This window comes from Sylvia atricapilla, chromosome 3 (genome assembly GCF_009819655.1).
Source record: "Sylvia atricapilla isolate bSylAtr1 chromosome 3, bSylAtr1.pri, whole genome shotgun sequence".
NCBI classification, from domain to species: domain Eukaryota; kingdom Metazoa; phylum Chordata; class Aves; order Passeriformes; family Sylviidae; genus Sylvia; species Sylvia atricapilla.
This window is the reverse complement of record NC_089142.1, coordinates 18,574,218-18,592,812: the sequence shown is the minus strand read 5'-3', so window position 1 is coordinate 18,592,812 and position 18,595 is coordinate 18,574,218. Positions and strand designations below refer to the sequence as shown.

Genomic DNA, 18,595 nt, shown 5'->3' with positions numbered 1-18,595 from the left:
ATAAATGAAAAAACAAGTACAATAGATAACAACTGGATTGGAAAACAATGTTGAGGGCAGGAACATCTGAATAATATAATTTGCTGCAAAAAAGAACTGAAGAACCATTAAAAAAATTGCAAGTATTACCCAGAAATTAGTAGGCACAAAACTGGAACTGCTAGTTTTAGAAGCAAAATTATCACTTCTCTCTCAAAATTAGTTTCTACATACTTACCTTGCATTCACATACAGTACAAGGATCCCTTTTCCAGGTTTCATTGCTGGAATATGATTTACCCTCTTCATCAGTGCAATCGGAATTACTGAGGCGTGATTCAAGTTTTTTTATCTGAAAGCATTAAAAAAAGTTAGTAACTGAGTCAAAAAAAGGTTTTGATTTGTGTAAAGTATTCTGTTTTTTCTCTTATAATACACACTATATAACCCTTGTTATACTTGCCTGGGTTTTTCTTCTCACTGCTTAGTTTTTATAATGCTAAAAGACCAGAAACAGGTAATGGAGATAGTCTTCCAAAAGAAAGCTAACAGAAAATACATCTTTCTTACCACTGGAATATTCAGCTAGAGCATACAAAGAGAAAAAAAGCCTTCATGTTTCATATACAGAAAGACTAATTTAAACTGTCAAAATTGTTTTTCAAAAGAAAGTGAATTTTACTTTTTCTTAAAAAAACCTTAATTAAAAATGTTTACTTGAATTTTTTTATTAACTTCTGTATGGTGTACATTTTAAAAATGGGATTCCACTGTGGCTAAATAGCGTTTACCTGCAAACATTGCAAAGTCTTCTCTTAGTCATCTAGATTTTAATTCTGTTTACAGCTGTAGTCTGGCACAATACTTCTTATAAAGCCTGCATTTTAATCATTGCTTTACACAAATTGTATACATTTCAAATGGTAAAAAAGATTTTAAGAAAAATTAATTCTGTGTTTAGTATACAATATTTACACAAGGCTTCAGGTTCAAAAGTCAAGAGGGTCCAGCTGGAAAGTATTTCTGTATGACTTCAAAAGAACACAGAAATAAAGACCAATAACACACCATCTTCTGTGTGGTGGGTTTTGTCTGCAGGGTATGTCTAAATATTAAAAATGTAAGACAGATGTTAGGAAAACATTTTTAATTAAATTTACAATTAGACATGATAGACTACAATTAGTTCACGATAGCATCTTACCTGATTTCTGAGGCTTGAAATAGTTTTTTGCATTTCCAAAACAAATTCTTTGAAGTCATTCACTGCGGGTACATTTCTATTTTCATTAGATGAGGATGTGGCATTACGAAAATACTTACTCTGTTTCACAGAACTGCAACAAATGAATGCCAAGTCAGGATATTAATCTAACTCACTTTTATTTTATTATTTAGGACATGTAATAAAAATGTAAAAGAAGAGCAACCAACAAATGTAGGAATATGAACCACAACAGCACACAAGTCCAGCTGATGCTGAAGACAGATTCAGGATAGGTGAGCTCTAGATTACTGTCAATATCACTAGCAACAGGGGATTTCTTATACTAAGAAAAATTATGCATTTCATGCAGGGGTACACACCAAGTTGTCACCAGTGACACTGTAGAGCATCACCTTAAATTCACCCCTGAGCCCTCAGTATGAAAGCAGACTAAAGTGAGAGTCTTAGAAAGTGTTCCCTTCAATATGAAATTTACATTTCACATTCTGAACCACACACTTTTTTTCTACAGGCTTGTTAGCAAAACATGTATTTTAAAAAATATGGCTTTAAAAAGGAGAAAGTTTGGTTTCATAAATAAATGAGAAGTACTTCTAGATATGAACATAGTTTTAATTAACATCTGACATCAATACTGCTTACAGTACACAAAATGTAAAGTCTTTTGTTTCTAGTACTTTCCAGCTGATTTCTCATAACAGATATATAACATTAAATTGTGTTAATCAATTCAATCTGTTGAGGAGAAAGAATTACAAAAGGAACTAACTATTGTTAGTCTGTAACTAACAATATATTGTCTGGTACCACTTGAAAAAACAGGCACTCAAAAGCATAGATAACACTATTTTTTAAGTCACTTATTACATTAAGATCCTTGAATACATTTACATTTTTTGAAGATTCTTGAATCCGTTAATAATTACAGCCATTATTACTTTGTTAACTTGTCATCTCCAGTGCTAAGGGATACCCAAAGAATGAACTGGCAAAGAAATTCTCATATATCAGGCCTCAGGATTTATAATCTTTCTGCATAAATTAAAACAGCACATACTGGCAGGGGTTCAAGCTACTTAGTTTCCCATAGTTTTTCATCTAAATTAGAGAAAAAGAACTCTAAACAACATAACATGCCAAAGTTCAAGTAAACCAGCTGCTATTGTATAACAAAATATTTAATTTTCCCCACCTGTTCAAGTTATTGAAAATAAGAAGCTAAAAAAAAGGAGGAAAAAATCCTTCTCGCCAGAAATGCAATTTAAATACAACACTGAGCATGAGAACTCATGGGAATGTTCAATGACTGAGGCTGCTTTAGCTTTATTTATGCTACATATTAAGCACTGTAAATTTACTACTTTGTATTCCTAATTAGTAATTGGACTGAAACACAGTCAAACAAGCTGGTACTTAGATATAAGCATTTATTTTTTTCAGTTGCTTTCATTTTAATTTAATTTAAACCCTTTTTACATTTTTTGATTATGGGACTAGCATTCCTTAAAAAGTAAATTGCTGTTTTGTAAACTTTTCTATCAGTTCACTTGCAAAGACGGACAAAACATCCTTCTTCAAGGATTATTTCAAAGGAACCTACCTTTTCATATTATCTATAAGCCAGTTTATACATAGCTGCTGTTTTCTCTGGTCCAAAATCCTAAACACCTAAAGGATCTTCTATTTCAGGACAGATTCCTCTCAAATAAGAGGAATATAATCACGGTGTTTCATTAAGTACTGTAACACCTCCAGTGTATTTTAAATTGTTGAAATTAATTTACCTTTTTATGTATCTGTCTAGATGCTTTCCTTGCCAGAGTGGGTAGACTCTGCTTGATCATCATCATCATCACTCAAACATAAAGTTTTATTTGTTGAAAGAATGCATGCTGAATAGAAAGAGCTATAATTCAAGTGTCTCAAATTTGTTCATCATGGATGATTTTCACATGAAATGGTCTCAGCAGAACTCATTTCATTTCACTATTTCATATATAAGTTTTCATTCCCATAAAAGGGCAGGGAACCTGTGCAGCTGCTAATTTGTGACTGAAACTGTGATTTACTTCCTTGCAATATTTTGAGGACTAGGGAATTATAAACAATATTATTAGCACTGCTGTTCTCTCTTCCTGCTTTAAATATTTAGTATCATAAGCAATCTGTACCATTATCAAAAATTTTTATGCAACTGAAATCATCACTTGGTATCCTCCTATTTCTACAGGAGAATCTAAAAGCTCCAAATAGGAAATGAAATAATTTAGATTAATTTAGTTACTGCAGGCAGTGTAGCAATGGTGGATTTCAAATCCCCATATTACATTTCATATGCTGGTGGCTTTTTCATGAAAAATGCAGGAAGAACAAAAGTGCTATACTTACACTACTTACAAAAAGTTTTACAGACATCTGAGCTTGAAAGAAAACGGTTTATTGTTTGCAGATATGTAGAAGTGTCAGAATAAAATACATCAATCATAAACTTGAGAAATCAGACATTGGAAAAAAGTAGCATGTGCTCACAAAGAAATCATCCAGTTTCATTCAATTTTGAAAACAAATGGGTTTTTTTATAATTCTTAAAAAAAAAAAAAAAATTCTCACCTTACTGATTTGGACATTTTCATTTTCTTCAGGGGCTTGTCTTCCTGAAAGCTGTAGTCAAGAGAACGTCTCCCCCGAAAATGGTATGAAAATGCATTAAACTGTCCTCTGGTTCTACAGTCTGAAAAGACACAAGAAATTACATATAGACTACAGTGTATTTCAGCAGTTACAATATTAACACGGTTTAGCAGTGTTTTCTGAATTGGTAAAGGCAAGTCATACATTTAATTTGACCCCTCTAGAACTGGTTGATGGCAGATGAATACATCTCAGTGATAGAACATTTAGGCTAGTTAGATGCAGAGAATATGATTACCCACAGACCAGCTTTTTAGTGTGAAACAAAGGAATGAATACAATTTTAACAAACCCATAAAACTAACTTTAACTATTTATTTCACTTCTGAAATTTTCACTTTCTTGGCTTTTCATTATTTTCTGGGTGAACAGGGCAGCTACATATGAAGAAAAACAATGACAGAAAAATCAATCTGTGGGTTTCTCATCTATCCCAGACATTATTATTTTTTTTGCCATCTGAAAGAGAATTTTCAATTAAATTCCAAATTTGCAGACATGCTTTATAGGTTGACAAGTCTTATTTCCAAATCTGAGGAATCTGAATGTATTACCAGATCTTAAAACTCCTTACACCACAGAGTAAAAATCTCAACCCTGAGTCTCCTAAATCCTAAGAGGACATTTTGACAGGATGAAATATGTCTTTCTTCCAGTTCACTTTACTTAGCCTTCCAAACACAGTGAGTATTTGGAAAGAGTCCCATTTAAAAAAGAAAAAGAAAACAAAATAAAAAACTGCAACAGCACGTGATAGGAGACAATGAGAAAATAAAAGTTTTCTCATTTCTATTCACAGAAGCTTTAAAGCTGAAAGTTATAATGGGCCAAGTTGAAGCAAGAACAAACTACATGATCAAGTGCTAGAAGCAGAGTCTGCTAAAACCAAAGGGAAAATCTAAACATAGGATGCCACAGACATTTCTCAGCTGAGTCTGGTACTAGCAGAATGATTCATGAAAGCAACTGAACATGGAAAGGAGTCATTTTCCATAATGTTTCTCTTAATTTGCACCAAAACAAATTAAATCAAAAACTCAGTACCATTTATGAATTTTTTCTGGAATTTAGATTGAATACCTGAAGCGTTAACACAAATTAACTGCAAAAGTTTCAAGTCTATGAACCCTGCTGAAATGAGCAACTAGAGACAAAAATGTAAGATTGTTCTGATTACACAAAAATTACGTATCTTGGACTACTTTTAATTGTGTTGAATTTTTACTTATATTAAAATATTACAATTTCTCTGTTAGGAAAAACTTAAGTTTGTCTTAGTGGCTTAATATCATTCAAGACACAAAAAATAATAAAAATATGACTGACCAAAAAAATTATTTTCAGATCAAAATAGTATCTACAGATCGTTCTTGAACACTAGTTATCCAGAATTCCCCTTCCCTGTTCTTTCTTTGTGGTTTGTCCCATTCTTTAATGAATACATTTCTTTCCTCCTATAATAACAGCATCCACCAAAGACTACATGGTATTTGCTGCCAACATATTGTTCACCCTCATGTGTGTTCCAGTATTTCCCACACAACCTCCTTGCTGTCCACTCAGAAAGTAAACTCTTTCAGATGGGAACAGACCAATGTCTCTGGAAGAAGCTCGGCATGAAGGCATTTTTTAACACCCTTAGACACTTCTATATTTAGTATGGTGAGAAAAAGGATCATACTGAAGGGTTCCTAAAGAAAGAACTAGTTTTGGTCAAAGGAATTTTTTTTTCCTTAAAGCAATGTGTTGCTTAAAGTTTTCCTGAGTATCACAAAATTTTAGTTTCTCTTGAAAGCAATATGTGAAAGGTTTCTGCTATCCTCCTTTCTTTGCTCAGTAACTGTTATGGTCATCTTGCAAAATACAGATTTTTTTTTTTTTTTTTTTTTTTTACAATAACACAATGGCCCATTGTTTTTTTTATGCCTAGGTTGTTGCTTACAAGCAAGGGTCTGAAATCTTGGGAAGGTTTTATCACCTTGGACTGGTAAATATGAGAACCACATGTTCAGTGACAGCTTTAAGTACACAGATCTCACTTTCTGTGTTTTTTAAAACTTAAATATGTCAACTTGCTAAATTCACAGCTCTTGTTCTTGGTTTCTGTTTCAGGTACAACAGGGAGGAATGTCACAGCTGAGAGGTGCAGGATAAAATGCTTCAGCTTTCAGAAAGCATAAATTAAGATTTTGTTTTTTTAACTTTTATTTTTTATGAAGAACACCTCAGCAGTTAGAAGGAAAAATAAGCCTGAAATTCTGGTTCTTTCTTTTCCCCTAGCTTGACTAAAATGTCCCCAAATTAGCTATACCCATTCCAATTAATTTTCTGCAGAAAAAGTGAATGTGTAAAAGAGAATTCTAAGAATTCTTTTTCTCAATGGACAGTTTTTTCTTCCAGAAGTTAGCTGCTGTTACACTGCAAGTGTCAAGATCCACTTACAGAATCACATATAATCACTGAATTATTTATGTTGGAAAAGACCCCTGATATCATCAGATCCAACCTTTGACCAAACACCACATTGTCAATTAGACCATGGCACTAAATGCCATATCCCATCATATTTCCAGGAATGATGGCTCCTCCACCACCTCCCTGGGGAGCCTGTTCCAATGTATAACAACCCCTTCCATAAAGAAATTGTCATTTCCATTTGTATATGGAAGCCATGTCCACATCTTTAGAAAATCCTGTTTCCCAAAAGGTTTTAAAAATGCAACTATTACGTAAATTGGATAATAAAAAACCTGACAGGGAATTATTGAGCAGTCTGAATTCTCTATGAATCACTCCTCAAAATCTAGGCCATGGAGAATTAATCTAATGGTAGATTAAAACACAACAACTTGAAAGATTGAGGAAATGTGAAGCAAAGAACATTTACATTTTTGATACTAGTTTGATTCTCCAAGATTTATTGTAATGAATTGTGTTTGTTGTTACTGTAAGCATTTGTATTAAGAACTTGTAGAAATGTCAGTGGGACCTGTAAAAGGGTGGAGAAACACTGAAAATATCTGACATAATTTTTTTTTTTGAGTAGATGTCTTCACAAAGCTGCTACTTCTAAATTTAAACATAAAAAGATAATTTGAATGTAGAAAGCAAAACTATATGACCTGACCAAAGCATATAAGTTCTGTGTAAGGACAAAACCTTTTCAGGAATAAATCACATCATTTTAGTATTTTGAGGAGTTCTTGGTAAACAATATCCTTTGTCAAAAAAAGAACATCCAGTCTCACACAGAGATTTCTGCTAACATTTTAAAATGCTATTTCCACTGTTTTCCACAGAATTTGGTGCTTAGCCCAGCGCTGTTTAGTATTCTTATTGAAGATTAAAGGGCATAATGAGAAATGCATAGTAAGAGATTAATGTGGTCAGTAGAGAAGCAATAGACAGCATAATTGTTCCTCTGGTCTTACAGTGCAGGAGTTCATAAATATAGGTCTTATCTACTGAAAAACATTTAGATTAACAATGTGTCTTAACTTTGTTAGTGAAATTCAGTGGGATTTAAACATGTTTGATCATAATTAGTATAAGGCTGTATTCCTGAATTAAACAAACAAACAAAAAGAATAATATCTGACAGAGGAAATATGCTGTTCACTAACCGAGAAATAGTTAAGAAACATCTTTCTATATCAGTTTACACTTATAAGGATGACTTATAAGTGTAAGCTGATTTGGAAAGCATCTTATCTGAATCACTTCCTCCAGGGTCATTGTCCATTGTCCTCCTGGGTCCCTGTGAAAACCTCATGGGTTTTGACATAAAACAAAAGGTTAAATAATTTTTTTATTGCAACTTAAAAAAAGGCTCCAAAACAAAAGAAAACTAAAAAGTGTGAAACTTTTAAAGATCACATTCCAGTAATCATGAAAGTGTATACTGATAACTTAAAAAAAAAAAAAAAAAGAAAAAAAAAAATTCAAAGTACACTTTTTACACTAGAGAGCCTGAAATAAAGCACCAAAGGTTTCTTGTTTGGAAAACCTGAAGCTGGAGTGCTCTTTGCACAAATAATGAGCTGCAGCAAATCCAGCAATTACTCATCATGTCTGACAAGACAAAGAAAGGTAGAAAGTGAAGGAAAACAGAAGAAAACTTGTGCACTTTAGCGGAACTCCTAATTTTTGCCTAGTATAACAAGTATTTTAAACTAGTAATTCTGTTGTATGATTTGCCAACTGAAATCTAAAGGTAATATTTTTTTTTATTATAAGGAGGAATAATGCTTTGCTTTGTAAGAAGTAAATACTAGCTTTACTCAAAAAAGTTACAAGGCAGGTTTTTGTAACTAGGAATTTTTCTATTCTTCATATGGAAAAGCATTTTGACTTTTAACAAAACAAGAAGAACAACAAAACTAGAAGTGTTTTTAACAGGCTGAAACAGCTGAATATATGGGCCACTTATGAAACATATATAAAGTGCAATGAGCAATATTCCATGCTCAAAATTTAAATTTAGGATAATTTTAATTATAAAATCATTAGAAGCATTTTAAACATGGAGAAGGGTTTTATTTTTTCCCTCTTAAGTAATAAACAAATCCCCCTAATTTATTAAACTCAAAGTAAATGCTGCTCCTGAGTGTATGCCCCACCTCAGAGGAGTGGTGACCACAGAAACAACGAAATTTTTTACATCAGTTGCTTAAACTAGATTCCAACAGAAAACATCGCAGTCATTCACCCATGCAAGAAAGTAGTTCAAGCCATGCATACTTCACTTTTTATTCATTAACCCCTTCAAGGCTTCAGGAGTTCAGAAAAAGGGGATACATATTGGCAATTTTTTACAAAAGAGTAATTATTTACCCTTTCTTTTGCTTGACAGTTGTCTAACTGTACTGCATCTGGTAGCAACTTTCTTGAATGAAAATACAAACTGGGTTGGTGGATACAAGAATACTCTTAAGACTTTCCAAAGATAACATCTGTTCTAAGGGGCTCAGTGATAACATTTAGAGAATCAACACACAATTTCTCAGAAATACTTTACTATATTTCCAAATCAATATAAAAAATGTATTTGCGAAACTCTCTGTCAAGCTTCGTGAACTATGGCAAAGTAAACTTATCCCAAACTGGAAGAATGTGCTTTATTTATGGTAAAGCATGTAAAAAGTGATAATTGATTTTCTCCCAATGTTTCTGGCATATGTCAGGGTATTTTTGAATAGATTCTGGAAGACTTTATACTAAAATTGCAATGTGTCGACCACGTCTAGCTTTTTAGAAACTATTGTCATTAATTTGGGAATGGCAGGTCTGGTAAACACTGTTGAAAAAGATCTGACTAATCTACCAATAAAAAAAAAAAAAAAAAAAAAAAAAAAAAAAAAAAAAAAAAGCTGTAAAACTTAGAGCAAAGTCTGAAAGATATTGTATATCTTTCTGTATATACTGTACAAGATCTTACCAAAATTTAAAGTGTTTATTTCTCTTAGTCCCACACTGATAACTGACATTTTGAACAGCATCTTGCAAGGAAGAATTTTCTTAGAGAGTGGGTTTTTTTAAAAGACTTATTTACTGGATAAGACAATACCGTAATCAATTTAAAAGCTAAGTTATGCGGTAACTTCGAATAGTACATCTCGATCTACCTTTATAATTGTTAATGGCATCTGAGTTTGTTGTCATGTTACAGTCACACCATTATAAATCCTTCCTCGGTATTTACTGTATATTTAGCAGACTGAAGAGACATCCTCCATCAGTTTAACTTTTACCTTCTGCCTTAAATTCTGAGCCATATCATAAAAGAACTTTATCCTTGTGGACAATTATATCATACCAAAAGAGTTAAGTAGACAAGACACTAGTGGAAGATTGTGACTTCTCGCAAAAATGCAATCCACCAGTTCTTTATTCATGCATTTCTGTCAACAGAATACTGAATAGCCTACTCAGCAGTAGGAAACTCAAGAGAATAAGCAATAGAAAAGATGAAGAACACAGATCTGGTTACCTTTCATCAGCAAATCTACAAGGTATGAATATTGAAATACATTAGGGAAATTATAAGATTCTAATGATATCAACCAATACTACACTTATCCTCTCAAATAAGAGCAAGGCTTTTCATACTAGGAATTTGTCTGACAGCAATTTCTTAATAGTCAGAGTTCAAGAGCAAAGTTCCCAAAATTCCTGAACACACTTTTACAGTCTGGGCATGTCACTTGAATTTTGTCCAAAGAAAATGATAACGACATTGTCAAGGAGATCTCAAGAAAGAAAGGTCATTGTCCTCTGAAGCATTTTGTTGTTGATGCTACTGAAAATCATTCTGCATGATCCAGAAGATTCTCTTGGGAATGGATTCTAACTGTGTTACAGCTGCAGTGAATTCTGATGTGACGATGGCTGAAGAGAGGGCATGCAGAAAATCTGTGAGACAGAAGCCAACATACAGGCCACCAAGCAGTGTCCTGTGCTCCATGCAGCTAAATAAATCCTATTTTGGGAGAAAAGAAGCTTATTTTTCAGGAAAAACAAATTACCCCATGCTCTTAACTTTTGAAGGAGATGGTAGTGAACCATCTTTACCAACAAAAGAAAGAAAACAAGAAAAGAATTATCTACACTTTGCAATGCTCAAATCTATGCTATTTTTATATGGTGTTTATTTAATAAAAATATGGAATGATTTCCCACTTAACAGGGGCTATGCTTCAGATTATGATTTGTAATATCTGAACAAAACAAAAAAAAAAAAGTAAAATATCTTCTTGAAATGAAAAAGACACTTAACAAATGCATACATCTCACTGCCCCCAAATCCACCTCTATACAGACCTTCACAGCAATCTTGCCACATCCTGAGGTCCAGTTTAGGAATATCTTCACAGCTACTATATCCATGTGGGAATTCAGCCACCCTAAAGACATCGTGTTGTACCCTGGTTATGTTGTCACCATTGTCACACAAAACTCTGGCAAGAGACGTCTGCTTGATCTGAGTGAGCTGAGCAGGAGTGAACACACCCGGGTTTTCATACCACAGCCTGTAATCTCACAGAAAAGACAAGTCTGCTAGTGAAAAAAAACCAAGAGGCAGTTTTTCAAAGATATTTTAATACTGTGTTTAGCAAGAAATGAATTATCTCATAAATACTGTTCTCAACATTGTATCAAGGGACTGATCCAAATGCAAAAATTTAAATTCCTAGTGTGACTTCAGCACTAGCTGGTGTCATGCTGACACTCTGAAAGGGGTGAAATCTTCAAGAAATTAATTGATTTCCCTTCTAGTCTCATTTTGAAGTCTTGGGTAACTTTGGACATCTAAAATGGCACCAAACTACCAAGTTAAGGGTTCTTTGAAGTAAGAAACTTAAATGACCATAATTTCTTTCTGTAGGCAACTTTCTTATGGTCATGAAAACATTTTGATGGATTAGATTTTGATGGATGAGATTAGAAGAATAGTTATAATTAGTTTACTGTTAAGATAAGTGAGATGATTTAATTTACCCAATTTTTTTTCTCTTAAACTATTTTCATAACTACATTGATTCAGGGATTTTCTCATATATGCTCAGTTAATTCATTATATTCCAGAAGGAAACAGTAAGGTTTCAAATATTTTGGTTTTCATACATGAAAGGCTAAAAGCCTATTATAAATAGCAAATATAAATAATACATTACTATAAAAAGCAAGCTTCACACGCAAAAGAAAATTTCTTAAGTTACGGTCCAGAATTTGAAAAGATTCTTAACCCATTCTAACACACAGGAACTGCTCACTGTGACATTGTTTCTGTCTCCCAAAACTGAATCAATATTGATACTTTTCCCCTTACATATTTTAATTTTTTTTAAAAAATAGGCCTTTAAACTTTATGAAAAATCAAAACCAGTAGTAAACTTTGAAGAATGGTCAAGAAATTTCATTTTACCTGTTTACCTACTTAGTGTATAATTTTTATAAAGTACTGGACAGTGGCCAAAGAATTTCCAAGTACTATGATCAAATTCTCAAATTTCCATCTTTACATGAACTTAGGCTCCCTTCAAATATCATTCCTTTTTCATGCACAGACATATCTGCTGTGCAGGATGGTACCAGCTTTGATCCTCTGCCCACTGAAAAGGCTTTTCAAAGAAGTAAGGGTTGCTTTCATTATGTCTAATAATATTTTACTATTTACTGGCATGTTGCTTCCAAATACTTGTATTCCTTGGATAGCAGAATTCCATTAACTAAACATTCAGTATTTTTCTATAGTTTCTAAATGTTGTATCAGAAAACAAAATAAAACAGGAAAAGGTGCTTTTGCTGAAAATTGCAAAAAATATTAACAAAAAGTAGTATAGATATTCTGTTGTGACACAAATAGGTACTTGTCACCAGTAACCTGGAGCTCATACTGCATCTATTTCTTTTCCTTTTACTCTCTCTGCCTCCAGGCATGAGATTTCTATGCTTCACAGCTTTATTTTTAAACATATTTTATGTTAAAAAGTTTGAGATTTCTTTTAAAATAGCATAGAAAAAAGTCTGTGTTACTGACTATAAAAATAAAAAAGCCTTTATAATATCCTAAGTAGCAATTTAATAACTTAATTCAAGAAAAATAACATTAAATAAAGAGAATCAAATCTAATTTCCTAATTCTTCCTCTGTCTTCCTTTCATTAGGACTGAATAAATCAGCCTAAGTCTATGTACACTCATGCCATGAAAGAACAGGATTCTAGGTCACAAATTATGTTAAAATGAGGGAAGCATTGATTTTCAGATACTGAACAAGTGTGCTCAAAGTGTGCAAAGGAGATCCGGCTGCTGTGACAAGAGAAGTAACTATTCTCTTATTTCAGGTATTCTAAAAAGTGAAAATGAGAAATTGCTTACAATGTGCATATATTTAGAGTATTTTTACTTCAAATAATTATAATTTAAAGTAATTTAAAGTAAAATTTAAAAAATTATCAAATTGTGCTCTTTGGAATAACTTGCCTTCTTTTAACACTTTTTTTGCTGCACAGACTGCTTATATTGTAGTATGCATAGGGGTTATATAGACAGAGTAATACTATTCCAACCTATGCTTAAGTAACAACCACAATTCCTTTGCCAATAAAATAACTAAATAACAATAGGAGAAGTATCACGCACTTTTCAAAAAGGCAAGTGACTTGAATATCTGGCTAAAGGAAACTCAGCTTGTATTGGCTGTTGTGTTTTTGGGGGTCAGTATGACACTCAGAACAAAACCTAACACAAGTAATAAAGAATCATGGCTTCTAACAATGTTTTAAATGTGTATTCTTCATCTTTTCAGTTATATTTTAAAATCATAAATGAACATAAAATGGAGTTTGTTTTGAAAACATGATGTTGCAACTGTTATTAAGCATCCTTTAAGTTAAAATTCATTTTGGTTTCCATGGCATTTTAATGTACCTGTCTCCATCCCGAATACGCCTGAACTGCGTGGTTAACAGACACATCAAAGTGGGCCCCAGTCGAGTTCCTGGAACTAGATCTTCCACCATTAGAGCAGGAAATAGGTCTATGTTCAGTGGGGAGCCATACAACCTATAAATTGAAAAACACAAATATTGAATAACAAATATTTTATATTTACAAAATAATCAGTACATGGTGAAACTAAGAGCAAGAGATACAACTAGCTCACAAGAAAATATGTAGTGATAGCACTACATCTTTTGTGAACAAGCTGTGGGTGTACATGAAAGAAATCCTACAATGCAGGTTGTATACACCACGTGGGTCTGCATGTCCAGCCTGCAATTTTTTTCCTCATAGCAGCTTTCTTCTGATTTCTTAGAAATGTTTCTTTTCTATAGCTCCTCTTTCCTGTGCCTTTGTACATACTTTTTCTCTGTATAGAATAGCTGAGACTGATGCTCCGTCTTTAATTTTGAGCAAACAAGCTTGGGGTGTCAGGTAGATGTAAACTTAACTTCAAACACTGAATCTCTAAAGAACTGATTACTAGTAGGGAAGGATGTCCACATGACAGTACAGTGGATGATACTGACATTTGTTTCACTGTACAGAATTAATGGAATTGAACATCTAAATACTTGCATGAAGTTGGCACTTAACATGACCTTACACGGAAAGAGCACTCACATTTAACAGCACTTACAAAACTAGAGATTTCAAATTAATAATTTCATGAATTCATACAGCATATATTACTGTATATACTGTATATAGTCTTACTGTTCACAGATGTTCTGCATGTGGAAATTGTTGACATCTATTTTCAGGTACTGATGGAAGTTTCTTAAAATATCCCTTTAAGTCTTTCTTAGCAAGTAATTTTTTCTAGGTAAGACATTTAGCTATGGTTTTTGCATGCACATTTAGATAATTGACTTTTTCTTTACCTCAGGCTCACCTGCTAAGTTTCTCCCTGATTTCAGGATTCTTAATTTCATTTTTCAGATCTTCAAAAGTCTGAGCTGAAGAAAGATTACAGTAAACTCTAAAATCATGGTAGGGAGGAATTCCATGATCTCTGCCTCTCTGAATATTCATAGCTGCCAGATCTAAAGCCACAGTACGTGCCATGGAGAAGAGTCTTTCTGTTAATTCTGTATTGAGTAATTGTGACGGGACACGCATCTTACCAGCAACACCAAAAAATCCCCTTAGAAGTGGATCAATGCCTCCTTCATTTACAATCCGAAATGGAGAGAAGAATGCCTTATGAAGAGGTAGATGGCCTTGTGGAATAGGTTCAAAGTTTTCATCCAGTCGATACAGAAAAGGATTAATGAGTGTGTGACCAAACCTAAAAGCGGCAGTTGCAAACTCATTAGTTATGCCAGAATTAACACTGGGATCATAACCCTTATATTCGCCAAGCATCTTCATGCCTACCTCTCCAAAGATCTTAGGGAGCCAGTGGCTAAATGTTATGTGTTGCATTTCTGCACCAACAATTTTGCGTGTTTCATGATATATTGTGTCACCGTCCCAGTGTGGATTGAGTTTCAGTAGCTCTGTGGCAATTCTGTTGTGTTCTCTAAACCACAATGTGTGGATGCTGGTAAGACCCAACTGTTCATTAGAGCGCTGATCACCAGCCAAAAAGCAGGGTATTGGACTCTCATTTTCATCTCTCATACATTCTGTTGGTGGGCCAGTGGCAAATGGAAGAAGGGGCTTGCCAGATCTCTGTACAATGCCCTGCCTCAGAAGGCCCCTTTGACTCGCCAAGTCTCTGATTTCTAGCGCTTCATGGTCTGAACTGCCATACACATTGGACGCATCAATGTATGAAGTCAGCTGGTTGATCTGTTCTCGTGGGTAAACAGAATTCATCAGGAGAGATGTCATGCCACTTCCACAAACTGGGCTGGAGCGTACGAAAAACATGCAGCGTGCACCATTTCTAACTCTGGGATCATTTGGTGGTATCATAATTGAAAAGCATGGAGGATCATTTGTACAAACAGAACTGCAATGCTGACCATCTGAAAACCTGGCCTCACTTAGAGCGGCCACGGTGAGGTCAAGGTCATGGTCAAGAAACTGACCCCACTGCATGAGCATGTGAGTGTACTGGTCATCAGGAGTTACGGTTTCTGTCCCGATCAGAGTAGTCGAGACCAAGCGAGGCATTGGGAGTGCATAGCCATTGGAGAGTCTTCTGGGTTCAATTCCCCGAGGCAAATTAAATCCATTCTCATAGACTGACTTTAACAGACGTTCAAAAGCTGTCAGAGAAGCGCCCCACATGGGATGCTGAAGGTTGTTGCACGTCCCATCGTGTGTCCTGTACTTCTGGTGGAAGCACATATCTGAGCAATTGTTCACTCGTCGATGGGCTGTACAGCCTGAGAGATTGGCTATCAGATTCAAGTACTGTGGGGATACAAGGTCATTATAGTGATAACCTGAAAGAGAAAACAGAGAAAGAGTAGAATCAGAGAATTCACAGACTCATGGTCCCCCACAGATCATGAATATATTTGAAATGCTATTTTATTTAGGTTTTTTTTTTACATATCCCACCAGATTAAACATCCTTATTTTTAGACAAGGACAGCAATAATCATATATGTATATTTGAACATTAGGTCATTTGAACAACTTCACCACCACTAGGTCAGGGAGAAACTTTCTAAAATGTCAATTTATGTACAACTTTTACAAAATGATCACAAAAGGACCTCATTACTTATTCGGAAAGCAGAGATATTTTCAGAAATAAAAGTCTCCTATTGAGACATAGAAAATTTTCTACTCTAAGTGTTAGTAAAAACACTTAAAAAATGTCAGTAACACTTAAATGGACTTCAAGACTTTAGCTTTTGTGACTTGCTCATTCACTGAACATTACTGTTTTGTTTTGTGTTATTACAGGGAAAGTTGCAAAATTTAAGAAAAAAAATCAATGAAAAAATAAAATAACCACCAGTAATAGTGCCAAATGCAGATTGATCTCTAGGATAAGCATGGAGTAACTCATATTCATGTTACCCTGGGTAAGTTTCTATAGAAAAGCAGTGTTTGTGTCGCATTTGGCACAGATTTCCTCTGCTATCCACACCATTCTCCTCTGGGACTAAAATGTACTTATCATTTTCCTGTATTTTTTTTCAGTTCATAGAAAAATAATACATACAAAATATATACTGTAATTCATTAGAATTATACTTTTAGAACCTCAAACTAAGGTTACGTGCTGCATGGTCTCCGTTGTGGTATGATGGCCTGTGGAAGGACTGAAGACTGTAAGTCCTTCCAGTACAGTGTTGGGTGACTGCAAATAGCAGAAGGATCAGCCTGTTCCTTGTCCTTGCTGCCTATTAGGAATTACTGTAAAAGTGGTTTTTACTTAGTAACATTTGGATTTAATTTTAGGGGGCGAAATTCTGGCTACATCTACATTAGCAGCTTCTGTAGACCAACAGAAATATCATGGTAAAGTGAAATTTTTGCTGCTGAGTAAGACATGCCTACTGTATCCAGGAGTAGGTTTTCTTCAGAACATCTTTACTTCGTACTCTTGGACTGAATGTGGGCCTGGACCTGACTTTTCATTTAAGTTAAAAAGAATTCGCATTGTTCAAGACCATATCACAAATCACACCAAAGCACAGCAAGTGGGGAAAACTTCAAAAAGGAGCCTCTGATCCACAGCAAAAGGCACACCATGAGTGACTAATGGATATAGTGTGGATGAAAGAAGTTCCAGGATCCAGGAAAAAGTCCAGGAGGTGGAGTATTTGGCAGCATATATGTACATTTACCTAACTAGAAACCATCACACACCACCATGGATCTTGACCTGGAAAGCTTGCAGTCAGGAATAAAAGCAAACAAATATAAAGGTAAAAGGAAAAGATGAAATGAGCGAGTGCAGAGTGGTACTGTGTTCCCACAGGCTTGAGGGGTTCCCAGCATGAGGGCAAACATACAAAAATATGAACTGAATGCAGTTTTACAAGAGGTTGGTATTGGTTAATTGCACACAGTTGGGAAATGTTACTTTTAGTCCTGAGCTCAGTCCCAGTGTGCCTGCGAAGACAATGGTCTTCATCTAAATTCAACACATAAAGGTATGCTAGGCACAACTGGCTCTCTGCCAATTTCCTCAGTGTAGAGCAATTGCAAACAAACTACCTAAAGCCCAGATTTAACTTTGGCTTGAAAGAGACTGGGTTGCTCACAGTTGCCCAACTGGGACAGGACGTGTGCTCAGTCAGGAAAGCCAGGGAAATTGTTTTCTCTGCCTCAGCCTATGAGTACTCCACATGGTTTACAAGTCAAAGCAAAGATATCAGAGAATTAGTGCTTGCATAAGGAAAAGCTAACATGCTCATGTAGACATACAGAAATTATTTTATGGAATATTCTGTACTAGGAAAATGAAAAACAAACTACACAGAAAAACCTGTGTCAATGGGTAATGCAGCAAAATACACACTTTGAGGATATAATTCATAGCATATTAAAATACCCTGGCTACCAGGGCAGTTTAATTCTAGAACTATGTCCAGAAAACTTATCTTCCTTATAATAACACTTCTATTTAAATGATTGTCATTCATTATGGTGTTCTTCGCTTATGATTATTAATCAATCAAATAAACATCTGTGGTTATCCTGATTGCCAGCCCCACTTCTGAAATCAAGTTGTGAGAAAAACTGGACTGTGAATCTTTTGAGTGGAATGACTTTCAGTACTAATTTAAGATAAAAGGCTCGGGTTCTCTCTTTAGAAGTTCAGGTGGGATGCAATATCTCACGATGGATTAGATTTTAGCTTTCAGATGCCAGCTGCTAATCCTTAATTACCTCTCATGTTGTAGGTGCTAACCTTGCCTCTGCTCTCTAAATGGCTGGGCATTTCCAGTGCTTAGAAGCTGGCTAGCTCAATTCACATATTTACTTTTTTTTTTTTTTCGAAGCAAGGAAGATGTTTCATAGAGTCATAGAAACATTGATTACAAGGGACCTCCAGACCAAGCTCCTGCTTGAATAGAGTTGTTTCCAGCACTAGATAGCTGTACATCTAGTCTAGCAGGCTCAAAAACCTGCAAACTTTGAGACTCCTCCACCTTTTTGATTAGTTGTTCCAGTGCTGCACTGGTCTTCTAGTGAGAAACTGTTTCTAACATCTAATCTGAACCTCCATTAGTAGCAATTCCCCTTGTTATACAGTTTGGAACTGCGTAGGAGAATT

The 18,595-nt window shown here is 34.6% G+C and overlaps 1 protein-coding gene across 1 annotated transcript in view; it reads right to left on the bottom strand.

Moving 5' to 3' along the window:
* PXDN (peroxidasin) overlaps nucleotides 1–18,595 on the bottom strand; it is an 84,232-nt gene that overhangs the window by 3,332 nt on the left and 62,305 nt on the right. Inside the window, exons 17-22 of the mRNA XM_066314872.1 lie at nucleotides 14,297–15,800; nucleotides 13,330–13,464; nucleotides 10,718–10,926; nucleotides 3,818–3,938; nucleotides 1,184–1,316; nucleotides 218–331 (exon numbers count right to left, since the gene is read on the bottom strand). Of these exons, the coding sequence (XP_066170969.1) occupies nucleotides 218–331; nucleotides 1,184–1,316; nucleotides 3,818–3,938; nucleotides 10,718–10,926; nucleotides 13,330–13,464; nucleotides 14,297–15,800 (2,216 nt within the window). The remainder of the gene's footprint in view (nucleotides 1–217; nucleotides 332–1,183; nucleotides 1,317–3,817; nucleotides 3,939–10,717; nucleotides 10,927–13,329; nucleotides 13,465–14,296; nucleotides 15,801–18,595) is intronic.